We start from the raw sequence: 19898 nt of genomic DNA, 5'->3' as shown, positions 1-19898 counted from the left end.
ATACTTCTACTTCTCTTTTCCATACATAAGGAAAAATGATCCCATTATGTAACAGTCTCACAAGTGATATCATAGCAATGTTTTTCCTTTTACTCTGAGAGCGGTAGAAACAAATTATCTTGTTAGCAGAGGAATGACTTGACTTGCCAATGTTTCATTGTTGTTGCTTTGTTTTTCAAGAATTTACTACCTGCTATAAAAACATAGATTTAGGAAGAATGGCCCAAGAGTGGAAAGAATGAGATAAAAGGCTAACAAAGTATTGCGGAAAATAAATAGTGATGACAGTGCTAAAGATGAGAAGTAAATAAATTAAAGCACATTGGACATAAAATCAAGGGGACTTATTGAAGAATTTGACAGAGGTGAAAGGGTTTTAATAATGGAGAACAATGCCTAGTTTTCAGATTTGAATAACCATGCAGTAAGATTTACATTTACTGAGAAGGAAATGTTAAGGATATTATTAAGGAAAATTGTTTATTGATTGTGTGATGTTTGCTGTGCCTCTTAGATGTTCTAATATCCAGTACATTGTCAAATATACTACTTGGGAGATCATTAGAGGAGTCAAGTATGAAGATGTACAGTGGAGTTATCAGTGCATAGACAGATTTGAATGCTGCATTGCTGAATTAAAAAATCTTAGAGAAAGAATGTAGTTATATAAGAGAGATAAAACCAGATCTAAAATTTAAGGTATCCATGGCAACATTTAGAAATCTGACTGTGAAGGAATATTCAACAAAGATTTTAAAAAGATTAGCAATATAAAAGGAAACACGAGTATGTTAGTTATATACATAGAGATTTTTATGTTATACATATAGTATGTTATATATAAACATACTCAGTATATATAGATGTAATATATATGTATGAGTATGTTTATATATGTACATATAGTATATTTGAACCTTTTATTTTAAGTTCAGGGTACATGTGCAGGTTTGTCATTCATTTCTTACTGTAAGAAGTTCCACTTGTGTCTAACTAAATTGTCAAAAATATATAACAAATAAGTATATGTACTTCAAAATATATATACACACATACATATATACACACATATATATACACACACACAAACACAAACACCTATACATATTTATGCATGTGTGTATAGGTATGTGTGTATATATATAGCTTGCTATTTAAACATGTATATATATATAAACTAGTATTATATATACACTAGTGTGTATATATAAACTAGTATATATACATATGTATACACACACACACTCTTAAACAAACTATATAAATATATATACTTTGTTTCAAAGAATGGAATGATCCAGGGTCACATGCTGCTGGGAGTTGTAGTAGGATGAGACAGGGATATTTGTTTGGGTTTGGTGTCCAGAGATCAATAATTAACTTAACTAGAACTGTTTTAGTTTCAGCCAAGTGTTGTATAGGATGCTAAAATAAAGAGAGTTTGGGTGAGGTGAGGACAGATTATACACCCTGTTTGGCTCTTACAGCCCCTTTTCACATATTTTTTGATAATTTCAATTGATTCATCTCCCTTGAGGGGTGATACTGTTTATCTGTTTTCAGTCTTTGTTACCAGAAATATATAGATATTCCTAGTTTTAGTTCTAAGCTTATTTTTTAACTTTTATTTTAGGTTCAGGGGTACATTTGCAGGTTTGTTATCCATTTCTGACCGTAAGAAGTTGCGCTTGTGTCTGATCAAATTGTAAACACAAAGAAAATTTTGTCACCATCAAAATAAAAGTAATTTATAACACACAAGGCAACCCTTACTTGATTATCAGCAGATCAGCAGAATTGATTATCAGCAGATTTCTCAGCAGAAACCTTGTAAGCCAGGAAAGGATGGGATGATATATTCAAAGTGCTGGGGGAAAAAATGCCAAATGAGATTACTAGATTCACTCAACCCAGCCTGTCCTTTACAAATGAAAGACTTTACCCAACAAACAACACTGAGGGAATTTGTCACCACTAGACCTGTCTTACAAGAGGTGCTAACGGGAATTCATTCTGAAATGAAAGGATGCTAACTAGTACATATGAAAGTATAAATCTCACTGGTAAAGGTAAATATATATACGAATGCCAAATAATGTAATACTAAATGGTGGTGAATTAATAACTTTTAACACTAGTATAAAAGTAAAAGGAAAAAAGTATTAAGAATAACTACAACTGCAAAAAGTTGTTAATTGATGCAAATATAAAAATAAATTCTGACACCAATAACATAAAATGTGTGCACAGGTGAGTAAGTATAGAGTTCTTGTAAATTAGTATAAGATTGAAGCTTAAGTTGTTAGCTTGAAATGGAGTTATAAAATATAAGAGGTAAAATAATGAGTAAATCTGTGTTTGATTTCTTTGTTTTTCCTTTCAAAAACAATTTCTGTCTGATGATCTCTTTAATTATTCCCAATTCACATTGATTGAGGTATGGCTGTTTCAAATACTACTTTGATGTTCCAAACAAAGTAATTCAGAAGGAGCTATGTAATTCTGCACAGGTTAAAGAAGTCATATATATGTAACTTATTCAGCAGTTATTCTCAGGAAAAAAAACTCTCTTAAAAGAGGAGTTATTTTATTTCACTAACAAATTAGCTTAGTGATTTTACAGTTGTTTTCATTCAGAATAGATTTTAACGCATAAAGAATGTTTGATGTGACATGATAGACAGGATTGGTGGCACTTATTTATCACCAAAATATTGTTGTGCCAGATATTTCTATTTTTGTATCTTCTGAAAACCATTAGTTATATTTTATGGAGTTCTATGTATTCAAAAACATGATGCCTGTAATTTTGTTCATTTACATACTTCTCAAGAAGATGGCTATTTTATGTACACAGACAATTTTTTTCTTGTAGTCATTTATTCTTTATTTTACCTGTTAAACATCCCACATTTTATAAAATGGGGTATAGACTTACATAGCATATGATTTACATACTTATCACTATCATTAATTTGGGTAGTAATCCCAATAATTTACGTGGCCTTTCTTTCAAACTGCCAGGGTTTGTTAACCTCTCTAATCTTGAGTAAGGCATTTTTCTATGGAACAGTAAAAGCATTCCATGGTCAGAAATGCTCTGAAAATACTCCCCCATCAAATATTACAAGCAAGGTGCATGAAGACAGATTAGATGAATTTAGGTAACTTTGAAATGATTGAGACTGGGTGCAGTGGCTCACTCCTGTAATCCCGGCATTTTGGGAGGCAGAGGTGATCAGATCACTTGAGGCCAGGAGTTCAAGACCAGCCTGGACAACATGGAGAAACCCCGTCTCTACTAAAGATATAAAAAATTAGCCAGGTATGATGGCCCGTGCGTGTAATCCCAGTTACTCTGGAGGCTGAGGCAGGAGAATCCCTCGAACCTGGGAGGCAGAGGTTGCAGTGAGCCGAGATTGTGCCACTGCACTCCAATCAGGGTGACAAAGTGTGACTCTGTCTCAAATAATAATATGAGTAAATAAATAAATAACATGATTGCATTATCATAAATCTAATATTATAAGGCTCCTGTTTTTTCTCACTAGTTTTTAATTAAACATTTGACATATATCTTAAATTCCTAAAGTGATGATTGCCTCAGCTTTGAGCTAGAGATACTAACGTGTCATTCAGATGGATGTTGTGAGTTTTGAAAAAAATGTGTATTTGTCTAACCTGTGTGTAATATTATGCATGTGTGTGTGTATTTTATCTGGTGTGAATAACACAGATAAGTCATACATTACGCTTTTGTTTCTTTCTATTTTCCTTCCATGTCAATTCACTACTTTTATCCCTAGCTTAATTTCCCAGATCATCCATTAGAAGCATTTTAAACATCTGACAAGTCTCTTAAACTCATTGATCACTTACATGGAAAATATGAAAAATTAATATTCTCCTTGAAGGGTGTTCTTTTTATAAATTAGAGATGATTTGCACATAACAAAGCTTTGCAAATAGTAGGCAGTACTTCAATAATTGGTAGTTGATGCTACTGTTTTCACTGTTACTCTGTATTTTATTTTACGTAATAATGAGTAAATATTTTTAAATGGACAGTTTTAAACCTTTAAGTGATTTTTAGTATATTTTGGCATAAATTTTGATCAGTCTGTGTGTTTATTGAATAGAGAGTACCCACCGTCTGTGTTAATCCATACGTGTTATCATTCAATCAACTGGAATTAATTTCCACCACTACATTTAAGGGCTAGGAAAACCCTACCTTGTTCAAAATTCAAAGGGGTTCTTTGGTGATGATGGTAATAATGAGAGAGAATAGCTAAAGTAAAAAGTATTCAGGCAAATCTTAGCATAATATTGGCAGTGAGGTTATATTGATAGGGTTTAGGTAGAGTAGAATGCTAGCAAAGTTGAAAGTATCATGTAGAACATTTTATTTTAATTTACTGTATAAATTCATCTAAGAATTTATCCCTGAGATGTTTGTTACTTATCTAAAGTGCTCTGTATACAGTATGTTTCAAAGTGATAGAATTTCCTGCAAAAAATCATGTACACAAATGTATGCTTCTTATGTTAAATTTTTGTCTCCGAACTGCAGAAGCCTGTGTGGTTACATGCAGATTGGGTGAGCATACATTTCTGTAGACTGTGGACTTATGCATTCACAAGCTGGATGTTCCTTCCTAATGACACCCAGTTTCACCCCTCCTCCTTCCTGTTGCTGGGGATCCCAGGACTAGAAACACTTCACATCTGGATAGGCTTTCCCTTCTGTGCTGTGTACATGATCACACTCATAGGGAACTTCACTATTCTACTTGTGATCAAGACTGACAGCAGCCTACACCAGCCCATGTTCTACTTCCTGGCCATGTTGGCCACCATTGATGTGGGTCTCTCAACAGCTACCATCCCTAAGATGCTTGGAATCTTCTGGATCAACCTCAGAGGGATCATCTTTGAAGCCTGCCTCACCCAGATGTTTTTTATCCACAACTTCACACTTATGGAGTCAGCAGTCCTTGTGGCAATGGCTTATGACAGCTATGTGGCCATCTGCAATCCACTCCAATATAGCGCCATCCTCACCAACAAGGTCGTTTCTGTGATTGGTCTTGGTGTGTTTGTGAGGGCTTTAATTTTCGTCATTCCCTCTATACTTCTTATATTGCAGTTGCCCTTCTGTGGGAATCATGTCATTCCCCACACCTAGTGTGGGCATATGGGTCTTGCTCGTCTATCTTGTGCCAGCATCAAAATCAATATTATTTATGGTTTATGTGCCATTTGTAATCTAGTGTTTGACATCACAGTCATTGCCCTTTCTTATGTGCATATTCTTCGTGCTGTTTTCCGTCTTCCTACTCATGAAGCCCGACTCAAGTCCCTCAGCACATGTGGTTCACATGTGTGTGTAATCCTTGCCTTCTACACACCAGCCCTCTTTTCCTTTGTGACTCATTGCTTTGGCCGAAATGTGTCCCGCTATATCCATATACTCCTAGCCAGTCTCCATGTTGTGGTGCCACCAATGCTCAATCCTGTCATATATGGAGTCAGAACCAAGCAGATCTATAAATGTGTACAGAAAATATTATTTCAGGAACAAGGAATGGAAAAGGAAGAGTACCTAATACATACGAGGTTCTGAATGCAATTTTATGAAATTTCAGTGAGAGAAATGTCTTGTCATAAAAATTATATTCTAATATGTGGCTTTATTGGCTCTCTTCTGTATTTAAATACATTGAATTTCTCCATCTGCTTTTCATACCACATTTTGAGATCTGTTGCTGCATTTTTTTTTTTTGAGACAGAGTCTTGCTCTGTTGCCCAGGCTGGAGAGCAGTGGCATGATCTCAGCTCACTGTAACCTCTGTCCCCGGGGTTCAAGTGATTCTCCTGCCTCAGCCTGCTAAGTAGCTGAGACTACGGGCAGGCACCACCATGCCTGGCTAATTTTTGTTTTTTAGTAGAGATGGGGTTTTACCATATTGCTGTATTCTTGTTCTCTCTATTCAATACCCTTATAATTTCATTTAAGCAGGTAATGTTATTTTTCTCTATTATTTGGAATAGCTGGTTGAAGTGTTTATATCAGATATGAATGCACCCATTTTTGCTGGGTAATTGATGTTTCATGGAGCTGCTTCTTACAATACAATTATAATAATTTTCTGAGTGTCAACTTTTATAACTGTAGGATGCTGGAGATAAAATTTTGACTATGTCACCTTCCCTTACTTTGTGGAATTTATAGAGTCTAAAATTAATGAGCAACATCAACTTTGAAATGTCCATACTTTTTGTTTTAATTGTTCTATATCATTATAATTTATGTTTATCTTCCCTTAAGAGACACAGCGATTGAATGGTAATGGGGTATCCTAAATGGGATGCTGGATTAGAAAAAGGACATTGGCTAAAAACTAAGAAAATCTTAATAAAGTATGAACTTTAGCAATAAATATGTATCAATTAGCTGCTTCATTAATTTTGGAAAATAGACTACACTAATATAAGATGTTTACAATAAGGGGAATTAAATGTGGGATATATGGGAACTATCTGCAATATCCTCACGAATTACTATTATATCTAAAATTATTCTAAAACAAAAGAGGTATTTTTCAAAATCACAATGAATAAATAGGTCCTTTGGGGAAGAACCTATTTTTAAAAAGTCTTGAGTCTCCCTGTCAATGAACTTAGTATACAAATGCATTGATTTTAATTCATACTTAATATAATTTAATAAGGTTTTATACTTTACTAAAAAATAAAAGTCCAACCATTAGCAAAACTTTCTTCTATTATGGAAACCATCTTGGGGTGGAAAAACACCAAGATTTTAGCGTAAGAATAATAAGCTGAGAAAAAATTAGCTCTAAGTTTATCTCTCATTCTTCATTTCACCATAATTCCCCCAAATATTTTTTATATCCTTGTTGAGAGAAAAATTGAAATTATCTGTCCTAGTAGAATTTTTAAAATTAGAATTTAATTTCACACAACTGGATTAATTTTATTATTTGAAATAGTTGTTTCATAATGCATTTTGTTTATTTCATTCTAAACCATCTTTGACTGTATTCGTATATCTGCTTGTCTATATTTTGTATGTCCCTTTCCAGTGACACTCAATTCCTCCCATCCTGATCACTCATTACACTTTTTGTCAGCCTGTTTCCACTTCTTTTCCCTGTAACTGAAATTATAAACCAGGAGCATAATTCCTTAATGCTTTCACCACATGTACTAACAGCAATCGATGCCTGCTGGTGAATTAATAGTTCAACCAGAAACATACATATCACAATAGCACACACACACATGAACACACATGCAAGTTATTGTTTCTTCTTCATGATTATATTTAATATGGCTAAATGAGCTCTAGAGATTATTAGCTACCACATATGAAAGGACAAATGTTTAAACTCACTATGTCTGAACAACAATCCTCCCAGGTTTTGATATACTGATCTCCAAAGCGGGCTGCATACAAACTCAGTCGATACACAGGATGTTAATATTTTATTTTCTTCATGTATGTATTTAAGTGACCAGTGACTCAAAAATATGCATCAATTAACCAAAGTATTAATGAGGAGACCAAATAGAGAAAACACAAAAGACATTAGACCATAAAGAGCATTCTATGTCTTATAATGACCAAACCTTTTAAAACTAGTAAAACGTACAAATTTAAGGGAGTCTTTATAGCATTCTTGCCATTTTAGTGAAAAACCAAGTAAAGTAAATACCTCTCTTCCAATATTTGGTGGTTTGCAATTTGCTTCTGTTTAATGCTAAATATGTGTGACAGAATACATGAGAATGAATAAATGTTGACCTGGAATTGAAAGTCATAAAAACCCAGCCCAAGAGGGGAAAAATAAGTGCTCATGTCAACAGAGAAGTTTTGTTTAGATGCTGAAGTGTGAAGACATGAGGTGTGTTCTGAGAAATATTTTCATCCAGAAAGCGAGAGAGAAAAAGACACTAGAAAATAGGATAGTGAGTAAAGTTAAGAATAATTATACTGGAGGCTCTTCACTGTAAAACATTATTGAGTGTGTCAAATGGCTTAGAAATATCTGCTTCCTGCCAAGAACATGAAACAGTAAGAGGGGAAGGCTAGATTAATCAAAGGGGTACTCACTGGTGTGCAACACAAAGTTGCACAAGTGACAACAAAATGTTTTATCTCGTCAAATAAATCTTTGGTTTAATCTAAAACAGTCTCTTTATAACTTGATGGATGTTTGGACAGGGGTTATAAGATATCGTGAACAGTAAGATATTGATGTTTTTATTTACGTATGTGAAAAGTTGTGATGACAGTTTGTTTAAATTTTGCAAATGGTACAACTAATACAAGTTGTTGTTACATAAATGATTGTTAATGTTTTTGATTTCTGGCTTTTCCAAGAGAACATAAATTAGCTTAAGCTCTGGAGAATAACAAATGACTGTGCAAAAAAAAATTTTTCCATTGCTTATGTATATGTTCTAGAGTATTGAGAGGTTCAATTTGGTGTACTGAATGCATTTTAAGCCTGAAATCCTTTGATGAGTGTATACATTTAACCTTCTGAAGTTGAGCCAATCATGAGTCTTGGTCCACTTAAAAAAAATGTTATCCTTAAGCACGCTTATTTAATAATTAAACTTCTTAATAAAAATTTTTAAAAAGTCAGTGAAATCTATAAATTTAGCAACCTAAATAAGAAAAAAAATAAATATATTGGTCAATGAATTTATGAAAAATATTTTTACAAAATTCAACACCCACACATGATAAAAACTCCCATAAAATTTCAATAGAGGGGAACTTCTTCAGCTTGAAAAAGAACAATGACGAACATAATCTACATCAAACATTATGCTTTATAGTGAAAGATAATGTATTCCCTCTAAGAAAGGCGAGGAAATGCATTCTCACCAATATTATCCATTATAGTGCTAGAAATTCTAGCCAGTGCAGTTAGTTAATAAAAAATAAACACACTGTCTTCCACAATGGTTGAACTAATTTCCACTCCCACCAACATTGTAAAAGCTTTCCTATTTCTCCACAACCTCGCCAGAATCTGTTGTTTCCTGACATTTTAATGATCACCATTCTAACTGTCGTGAGATGATATCTCATTGGGATTTTGATTTACATTTCTCTAGTGACCAGAAACAGCATTTGACCCAGCAATCCCATTACTGGGTATATATCCAAAGGATTATAAGTCATTCTGCTATAAAGACACATGCACATGTATGTTTATTGCAGCACTATTCACAATAGCAAAGACTTGGATCCAACCCAAATGCCCATCAATGATAGACTGGATAAAGAAAATGTGGCACATGTACACCATGGAATACTATGCAGCCATAAAAAAGAATGAGTTCATGTCCTTTGCAGGGACATGAATGAAGCTGGAAACCATCATTCTCAGCAAACTAACACAGGAACAGAAAACCAAACACCACACATTCTCACTCATAAGTGGGAGGTGAACAATGAGAACACATGGATACAGGGAGGGGAACATCACACACCAGGGCCTGTTGGGGGGTTGGGGGAAAGGGGAGGGAGAGCATTAGGACAAGTACCTAATGCATGGGGGGCTTAAAACCTAGATGACAGGTTGATGGGTGCAGCCAACCACCACAGCACATGTATACCTAGGTAACAAACTTGCACATTCTGCACATGTATCCCAGAACTTAAATTTTTTTTAAAAATTAAAAAAAGGATAATAAACAGAAAAAAATAAAACTCTTCCTATTTATAGATGACAAGATTGTTCATGTAAAAAATATAAAAGATTAAAAAATTAGCAAAACTATTAAATGAGTTCACCAAGACCTCAGGAGATAGAAATCAACATTCAACAAATAATTCTATTTCTATATACTAGTGATGAACTTCAAGCTTTAAAAATACAAAACCAGGGCCGGGTGAGGTGGCTCACGCCTGTAATCCCAGCACTTTGGGAGGCCGAGGCAGGTGGATCACGAGGTCAGTAGATCGAGACCATCCTGGCTAACACCGTGAAATCCCTTCTCTACTAAAAATACAAAAAATTAGCCGGGCATGGTGGCAGGTTCCTGTAGTCCCAGCTACTAGGGAGGCTGAGGCAGGAGAATGGCGTGAACCTGGGAGGTGGAGCTTGCAGTGAGCTGACATTGCGCCACTGTACTCCAGCCTGGGTGACAGAGTGAGACTCCATCTCAAACAAACAAACAAACAAACAAACAAAAAACCAGGCCAGGTGGTGCAGTGGCTCACACCTGTAATCCCAGCACTTTGGGAGGTCAAGGCAGGCAGATCCCTTGAGCTCAGGAGTTGGAGACTAGCAACATGGTGAAACTAATCATACACACAATTATTTTTTTCATAGTATTTGTTAGATAATCACAACACAATTCATAAAATTAAACAGATGGTAGCTATAATTGCAGCTGCTCTGCCAGACTAGGTCCCTCTATTCAAGAAGATAGAGACTCTAGAACTTCATGTGCAGTGATGAAATGATTGAACTTAAAACTAATTACTTTCTTATTTTGAATGTAGCTGAAATGGAGTTCAGTATACATACTATAAAGGGCGAGATTAATTATTGTGGAGTTTTCAAGGTCATATGGTTTCTATTGCAATTCTATGGCCATATGGTTTTATTTAACTCTATCACTGAAATGCAAAGAGAGGCATATATAATGTAAAAGCAAGTGAGCATATCTCTGTTTCAATAAAACTACTCACAAAAGGAGGTGGTGGTCTATAGTTTGCCAATGCTGCTCTTAAAGATAAGTGGCTGTAGAAATAAAAAAAAAAAAAGGTTATCAGTATAAAATGACTTTATAATATTTTATATTACAATCATGTGTGCTCAACAATGGGGATACAGCCTCAGAAATGCATCATTAGGCAACTTCATTGTTGTGTGAACATTATAGAGTGTACTTACACAAAACTAGATGGTATAGCCTACTACAGACTTAAGATACGTGGGAAAGCCTATTGCTCTTAGGCCACAAACTTGTACAGCATGTACAGTACCGACTACTGTAAGCAATTGTAAGACTGTGGTAAGTATTTGTGTCTCTGAATATGTCTAAACATTTCAAAAAGTACAGCAAAAATACAATATAAAAGATAAAAAGGTGGTACACCCTTATAGGACACTTCCGCAAATGGAACTTGAAGGACTGGAAATTGCTCTGGGTGAGTCAGTGAGTGAAAGAATGTTAAGTGTTGAGTAAATGTGAGGGCCTAGGACATAACTGTATACTACTGTAGACTTGATAAACATTGTACATTTAGGCTATGTTAAATTTATAAAAAATAATATTTTTCTTCAATAATAAATTAACCTTAGCATACTGGATGTCCACCATTTTATATGAGATTTGTACTTGACTGAAATGTCATTTTGCAGTGCATGCCTGTATATCGTTTATATAATATTCTATATGATGTAAAACTTAATAGTAAAATTATATGATGTGTATAAAATGGCAACACTAAAAATGAAAAGGAAGAGTTAGGAATATAGTATGGGAAGGTTCTTACACTGTGCATGAGGCAGTATAGTATTTGAAAATACACTATACTTAATTAAAGTTACATGTTGCAAATATTAAGAAAAAACTATATTAATAATGATTCAGTATTGGAGATAACAGATTCAGTTAAAAATGTTGAGTAAAACCAAGACACAGTGGAAAATGAGGGGAAAAGAAACAAAAAACAGATCCAATAAGTAAGAAAATGCTAGAAAACTGGTAGATTTTAATCTAAACATATCAATAATCACATTAAAAATGAACAGCCTAAATACATGAACTAACAGTTAGAGATTATTATATTGGAGAAAAAGCAAGGCCCGCTTATATGTTTTCTATATTTAAAATGAAGACCTAGGTATCATAAATGTAGAAAAATGGAAAAAGATTTACCATAAAAAATTAACAAAGAAAAGCTAAAGAGTATATGCTGATATCAGACAAAATACGTTTCAGAACAAAACTAGTTTAAAGGGCATTGTGTAACAACAGTAGTTCAAAATATATTTTTCAAAAACTAGTAGACTTTAAAGAGATATGAAGACATCTACAAATATAAGCAATTTAACACCTCACTCTCAGTAACTGATTGAGCAAGTTGGTAGAATATCTGTAGGGAAAGAGAAGACATAAATGACACCCATCAATCAACCTGAGCAAATTGACATTTGTAGACACTGTACCCAAACACAGAGGGGTACACATTTTACCTATTTTCCTAATAAGCTTTTTTTTTAAAAAAAATAAAAGATAAGGTACTTTTCATTTTGCATGCAGCTGTGAGAAATACAGAGCGACCGTATGTAGCCTTTTCCTAGTTTTCTCCCAACTTATATCTCGCAAAGCAACATCACAGCCATGATACCAACATTGGGACATTGAAGATACAGAAGATTTACATCACCACAAGGATGTCTGAAGTTGTTTTTTATAGGCACAGTCACGTCCTTACCATGCCTGACCCACTCCCTTGGCTTTACATCCTGAAAACCACAAATCAATTATTTTTTTTCAATAATTTCATAATCTAAATAATGTTACATAAATGGAATCATATTGGATGAAAGCTTTTTTCACTCAGCATAACTATCTGAGGATGCATCCCAGTTGTGTATATCAATAATGTGTTGATGCAGTTGAACATTCATTCACTGAAGGATGTCTGGATTGTTTCCATTGTTTGGCAATTATTAACAGAGCAACTGTAAGCATTTTGTGCAGGAATTCATGTGCACGTAAGTTTTCATTTCTCTGATATGAATACCCATGGGTACAATTGTTGGTTCATATATTAATAACATATTTGGTTTGGAAAAGTTGTCAAACTGTTTTCCCGAAGGGCGGCCCAATTTTACATTCACACCAGCAATGTAAGAGAGATCAAGTTTCTCTACATTTTTGCCAGCATTTGCTGTTTCATCCTATATATTCTTTTTAATTTTAGTCCTTCTGATAGGTTGGTAGTGATAGCTCATGGTGGTTTTAATTTCTATTTCCCAATTTGCTAAACACAGATTTTCCACAACCTAACAATTCCACTTCTATGTATATACCCTGGAGAACTGAAAACACATGTCACGCAAAAGGTTGTATACAAACGTCCATAGAAGTATTACTCATAGTAGCCAAGCCTTGAAAATAACCTAAATGTCCATCAATTGATGACTGTATACATAAAATATAGTATAACTGTACAATTAGATATTATGCATCAATAAAAAGGAATAAAGGTCTGATGCATGCTACAATATGTTTGGGAATAGAAAACATACTGCATGATGTGTGATAGAAGTCACACATTTTACATGAGTCTTTTTATTTGAAATGTTCAGAAGAGACAAATTAATAGACCACAGAAAGTGGATTCATGGTTTTCTAGAGCTGGAAACATTATTGACTGATAAATAGGTATGATATTTCACTTCGAGGTCATGAACAAATCCTATATCAATTGCAGTGCAGCAGCGAAACTCTCTGAATATACTAAAGTTATACTAATATATACTAAATATACTAAATATACTAATATACTAAATATACTCATTGGGAAAGAACAGGAAAGTATAACAATTATAAACATATATGCAGGTATTAGCAGAGCAGCAAAACATGTGAAACAAAAATGGACATAAATGAAGGAAGAAATAATTCAAAAATAATAGTCGAAGACTTTTTTAAAATTTTATTTATTTATTTACGTATTTATTTATTGACAGGCAGGGTATCACTCTTTCACCCAGGCTGGAGTGCAGTGGTGCAACTGTAGTTCGCTGCAGCCTCAAACTCCCAGGCTCAAGGAATTTTCTTGCCTTAACCTCCTGAGCAGCTGGGACTATAGGCATCTGCTCCCATGCCAAGCAATTTTTAAAATTTTTTTTCTTTATTTTTTGTGGAGGCAGGGTCTTGCTATGTTGCCCAGCTGGTCTTGAACTCCTAGCCTTATGATATCCTCCCACTTTGGCCTCCCAAAATGTTGGGATTACAGGCATGAGCCACCATGCCCAGGCCAAAGACTTTAATGGATAAAAATAGATTTCAATAATAGACAAAAATAGATAGAATAACTAGACAGAATATCAACAAAGAAGTAGAAATGTGAACAACACTATATAGCACTTCATTCAACAATAGAATATACATTTTCTGTAAGTGCACAGGGAACATTCTCCAGGATAGACCGTATGCTACACCATAATAAAACTGCAATACATGTAAAATGACATAAATAGTTAATAAATAAGAATAAAGTATATTCTTTGACCACAATGGGATAAGATTAAAAATCAGTAGCAAAAATCAATTTCAGAAACTCACAAATATGTCAAAAGTAAGCACCACACCACCACAGTAATCAATGAGTCAACCAAACTGTGAGGAAATAATACTTTGACACTTTCATAATTCAAACTTTTGTTTTAATAAAAATAGTGGCAAAACATGTCAAAATTCATAGTATGCCTCCAAAGCAGATTTTACAGTGAAATTTATCATTGCAAATGCTTGCGTTAAGGAAGAATAAAGATATCGAATCAATATCCTAAACTTCCACCTTAACACTCACAAAAGAAGAGCAAACTACACACATGGAAGGAAGTAAACTTTAAAGATTAGACCAGAAATTAATAAAATAGATAGAAAAGCAAAAACAAAATTAATAAAATCAAAACTTTTGGTTTTACATTGACTCAGAAAAAAAGGGAAAATTAAATTACTAGAAAAATTAATTAAGGGAAGGCATTATTACAAACATTATAGAAATTAAAAATCCAAAGGAATACTATAAAAATCATATAATACTTAGATAAGATGAAGAAATTCCTAGAAAGATGCTAGCTACTGAACCTGACTTCAGTAAGTAGAAAATCTGAATGGACCTGTACAAATAAAGATATTGAATTAGTAATTAAAAAACAAAAATTACCAAAATAGATGAGTTCAGGTTTGGATTACAATCCAAGGTATAAAATAAATATCCAGAAGTCATTATTAATATAAATAAAGGATCAAGTAAATAAGAAGAAAGGGAAAAATCTCTCACACAATAATTTCAAGTAGATATCTGTCCTCATGGTTTCCCACTCTTTCAGTGTAGGCTTTGCAAAGTGACTTCCTTTAAAAAAGTACAGTATGAAAAGAGGGACTTTTAAAAAGAAAAAAGGTTAAGTTGACAGTGGAGAAACATGACAAATACTACCCTAGTCATGAATAAAGTCATCATCAACAGTGATGTCATGTTGCTAATATGTATTATTGATATGATGCAATAAAATGGTATTATTCCTCTATGGTCTTATAACCTACTCTAATAATGAGAAAAGCATCAGAAAAATCCTGACAGAGGAACACTTTACAAACTGCCTGTTAGTAGTCCTCAAAAATGCCAAAGTAATTGAAGACAATGAAAGAAGACTGAGAAACTTTTACAATTAAGAGTAGTCTAAAAAGACATGATGGCTAATGCAATGTTATATCCTGGATTGGATCTTGGAGTACAAGAAGAATATTAGGAGAAAAACTAAAAAAGTTCTGAATAATATGCAACTGTGGTTAATACATTACCATTATTGATTCACCAATTGTAAAAAGTGTATTCTACTGATGTAAGATGGTAACAATAGGGGAAATTGAGTGCAGGATATTTGAGAACTCTGTGCCATATTTAACTTTTTCTGTAAATGTAAAACAACTGAAAATAAGGTTACTTTAAAAGAAAAGCATGGTTAATAATGCAAAGGAAAATGGAAGTTTAATCAAGATGTGAATGTTCAATTTAGTAAAAAGTAGAGCACTAGAAACATCATAAACTGCAAATCAGTGGAATCATGAAGATGAAAATCAGACCACAGCAGATTCAGGTTTGAGAGGGAGGTGATGAAATTGAATTAAAGAGTATATACAATTCTTTGAGGATACTTTCTTGTGCTATATAAATTAAAAACGGATATTTCAGCTGATCATTTTAATTGAAAAAAAAGCCTTCTTAGCATAACATCTCAGGATTTTCTAGTAATTAAAATCTGTATCTATATGAATCTTATAATTAAAGATGAAGACTATAATCTTTAAAAAACATGTTAAGCATTTCACTGCAGAATGCCATTGGGAACACAGAAAAGGATGATCAGGACAGTGTGTGTACAGCAACATGGGAAATAAACTGTATTCCTTCTCGCTCAGCTTATAAGGAACACATTTTAAGATGTAGAATGACTTGAGACTGTCATAAATAATTGAAAAATGTACTGAAAACCCAGGTAGAAAAAACAGACAGCAGTCTAGATCTCATAGGTTCTCTACTCCTTAGAAAGCCCTCTGTAGATTCCTACATACAAAATCATCACTGTTTCTGCTTTATTCCAATCGGTCCAATTAATTTGGTCCAACGTTTCTTTATTCTACACTTCTAAAAGTCTGCTAAGTTTTATTCGTTCATCATCTCTTTTTGGTATGAGGTTCTCCTGCTGGAAATATTTTTTTTCCCTGAACAGAGGATCACAACTTGTATTTAAATTTTTTTATATTAGGTTAAAAGGCATAGGAAAACTTTTGAAATCTAAATCTTTCTCAGATATATTGAGGACCTTCACAGTGTATAATGAATAACTTCACCATAAAATAGAACTACACCTTTATTCTCTATATTGGAAAATATACAGATTTATAATTATTTAGGTTTAGGTCTAGTATCTTAAAGTCAAAATATCATTGGTAATATGTGAATTTAAAATTCAACATTATATGAAATCTTCTCACAAATATATGGGGAATGGAGGGAAAGTTATGTTTCAGAATCTCTGTCATCTACACTTCATGTTTCTTGAATTTATTGAAGATTCTGTCACGAATCTGCTTGGTCTTAACACTGTAGACAATGGGGTTCACGAGAGGTGGAACCAGCAAGTAGACATTGGCCATCAGCACATGGACAATTGAGGAAGCATTCTGTCCATAGCGATGGATCATAGATAGCCCAATCATTGGTGTATAGAAGGTGAGTACAGCACAGATGTGGGAGATGCAAGTATTGAGGGCTCTCATTCTCTCTGCCTTGGAGGCTATACTCAACACTGTGCCCAGGATGAGGACATAGGAGAGGAGGAGAAGCACTGAATCAAGTCCCATGGAACAGATGACCACCATGAGGCCATAGATGCTGCTGACTCGACAGTTGGATACAGTCGTCTTTATGAGGTCCTGGTGCAGGCAGAAGGGGTAGGACAGAATATTGACATCATGATATTGAAGCCTCTTCAGGAGGAAAGAAGCTGGAAAGACCAGAGCCAAGGCCCTTCCAGCAATTGCCAACCCAATCCCAATGATTACATCATTGGTTAGGATGGCTGCATAGCGCAAGGGTTCTCGGATTGCTATAAAGCGGTCAAAGGCCATAGCCAAGAGTACAGCTGACTCAATAATCGAGAAAACATGAATGAAGTACATTTGGACCAGACAAGCATTGAAGGAGATCTCCCGGGCATGGAACCAGAAGACACTGAACATGGTAGGTAAGGTAGTGGTAGATAGGCCCAGGTCAGTGAATGCCAGCATTGACAGAAAGTAATACATCGGTTGGTGGAGGGAAGACTCGGTTCTGATAATGCAGAGGATGCTAATGTTCCCGGCAATTGAGGTGGCATAAACCAAGAAGATGGGCAGGGAAATCAAGTCATATCTGCTTTCAAGGCCTGAGAGGCCCGTTAGGAGGAAGCGAGGGTATAAGGCAGAAGTATTGAAGACAGACATTGTGCTAATGGATGAACCTAGAGTCTAGGTGAGGAAACAAGAATATGGAAAATTAGGGCAAAAGTCAAAATTGTAGCAAGAAACAATACTTTAACTTATGCTGCTCTGTGTTTAATGATTTTGATCGTGTCTGTGCTCATTATATTTAATTACCCCACCGGTTATTTATTATTTTACCGATTAATTTAGTTTTCTTCACTGCATTTATTGAGTTTTTTTTGTTTGTTTGTTTGTTTGTTTTTAGATGGAGTCTCGTTCTGTCACCAGGCTAGAGTGCAGTGACGTGATCTCGGCTCACTGTCACCTCCACCTCTGGGGTTCAAGTGATTCTCCTGCCTTAGCCTCCTGAGTAGCTGGGACTATAGACGTGTGCCACCATGCCTAGCTAATTTTTATATTTTTAGTAGAGACAATGTTTCACCATGTTGGCCAGGATGGTCTCAATCCCTTGGCTTCGTGATCCCCTCACCTCAGCCTTCCAAAGTGCTTGGATTACAAGATTATTTTTTTAGAGATGAGATCTTGCTATGTTGCCCAGGCTAGCATCGAACTCCTGTTCTCAAGCAATCCTCCCAACTCAGCCTTCTGAGTAGCTAGAACTACAGGTGCACGCCACTGAACATGAGAACATATTTTATTAAAGGAAATCTGGTAGTGTTAAAAAATAGAGAAATATATAAGAAATGCCATCAAATATGTGCAAACTAGTGGACAGATAGCTAAAGTTAAAATTAAAAGTTAAACATTTTGAAGTTGATATTTAAAAAAAAAACATGATTTAAAACACAGAAGAGACAACTAACCCCACCCAGGCAGGTCAGGGAAGATTTACTGAAGGAGATTCTTAAATTAGGTCTCAAATGACAAATACTAGGGGGATGGTATAAAAGGGCTGTGATGTACATCCTGTACTGATTAAAATCCATGTAAATACAGTAAGGCATTAGAGAGTATTACAAATGTAAGTAGCTACAATTGAGTAAAGCTATAGGATAGATGGCTCTTCATATGGTTCTCGAAGCTAAGGTTAAAAAGAAATGAACCCGAATTTCTGAAGGAACTTGTGTGTAAATATGAGAAGCATGGATATAATCTTAGAGGACACAAGGCCCTAATTGTAACAATAAACAACTTGACCAGATTTATAATATATGTATGTCAACATACAATCAATGTTAACAGTGGTCTAAAGGCTGACAAGAGAGAAGGTAGGGAAACCTGTTAGGAGACTATTGTAGTCATTAAAAGAAGTGGATGAAAGTGAAATCTAACAGTGGGTATTATGAGGAATGAATAGGTATGAAATTTACATGGGAAGAAAAAATAACATCAATAATGTGGATCATCATATGGTAAGAGTGAGAAAAAGAAAGAAATCCAGAATAGCCTTATTTATTTGATAATCTTTTTCCTGTCATTTATTAAAACAAACAAAGATCTGCCTAGAAATTTGGTGAAGCCAGTGGGCCAGATAATTCCTGTTTGGTTATGATAAATTTGAGGTGTGTGGAAGAGATAGTGATATGTTTTTCTATAAAAACAAAGAAAGAACACAATGCCAAGTTATAGAAAGAGAATAAAAGATTTATGTGCTCAGGGCTCAGTTACCACAATACATCAGATGAGCTGTAGGAAATAGGCAGATATCACCATGAACTGGAGAAGATAGGCATTACAGCAGAAGCCCTAGAGACCTGTTACTTAGCATCATAATGGCCACCCCATTCCAGTTACTCTGGGCACAAAACATCAAGAAAATGTTTATCTAGCATATTTGATTTCAAAGTTTTTCCAAAATTTACATGATCCATTCTCCAAACTACCCTTCTCCACAAATACAATCACACTTCATTGTTTCCCCTAATAGGCATAATTAATTATAAAATAACTAATTCTGTATCATTCTACAGAGATGACAAGTATTGTGCAATCTGGTATACTTTTGATGAGCAGATACAAAATGAAGAACAGAGGAGAGTTATTTTACATATTCTCATCCTACATTTAGTGATTTATATACTATACTAGTTATAGAAAATAATGGTCTTTATACACCTCCTTCACTTTCCCAGATTTATATGTTATAAACTTCTGGTCTGCTTCATCATTGA

General features: G+C 34.5%; 2 protein-coding genes across 2 annotated transcripts; one reads left to right on the top strand and one right to left on the bottom strand.

Annotated features, from left to right (window-relative positions):
- Positions 1 to 4648: 4648 nt before the first annotated feature.
- OR52E2 (olfactory receptor family 52 subfamily E member 2) lies at positions 4649 to 5626 on the top strand. Its single transcript, XM_019036118.2, is given in 1 exon segment — positions 4649 to 5626. A coding segment is annotated over 1 exon segment (978 nt).
- An 11219-nt stretch (positions 5627 to 16845) lies between these two features.
- Positions 16846 to 17787, bottom strand: LOC101147885 (olfactory receptor 51G2-like). The gene has a single exon (XM_004050532.5). It carries the CDS (start codon positions 17785 to 17787, stop codon positions 16846 to 16848), a length of 942 nt encoding a protein of 313 aa, XP_004050580.5.
- Positions 17788 to 19898: the final 2111 nt, after the last annotated feature.

The sequence above is a fragment of the Gorilla gorilla genome, chromosome 9 (genome assembly GCF_029281585.2).
Source record: "Gorilla gorilla gorilla isolate KB3781 chromosome 9, NHGRI_mGorGor1-v2.1_pri, whole genome shotgun sequence".
Taxonomy (NCBI): domain Eukaryota; kingdom Metazoa; phylum Chordata; class Mammalia; order Primates; family Hominidae; genus Gorilla; species Gorilla gorilla.
This window is presented reverse-complemented; position numbering and strand designations above follow the sequence as displayed.

Excerpts from the sequence above, each read along its gene's own strand:
- LOC101147885 (XM_004050532.5), bottom strand. The coding sequence starts at position 17,787 with ATGTCTGTCTTCAATACTTCTGCCTTATACCCTCGCTTCCTCCTAACG.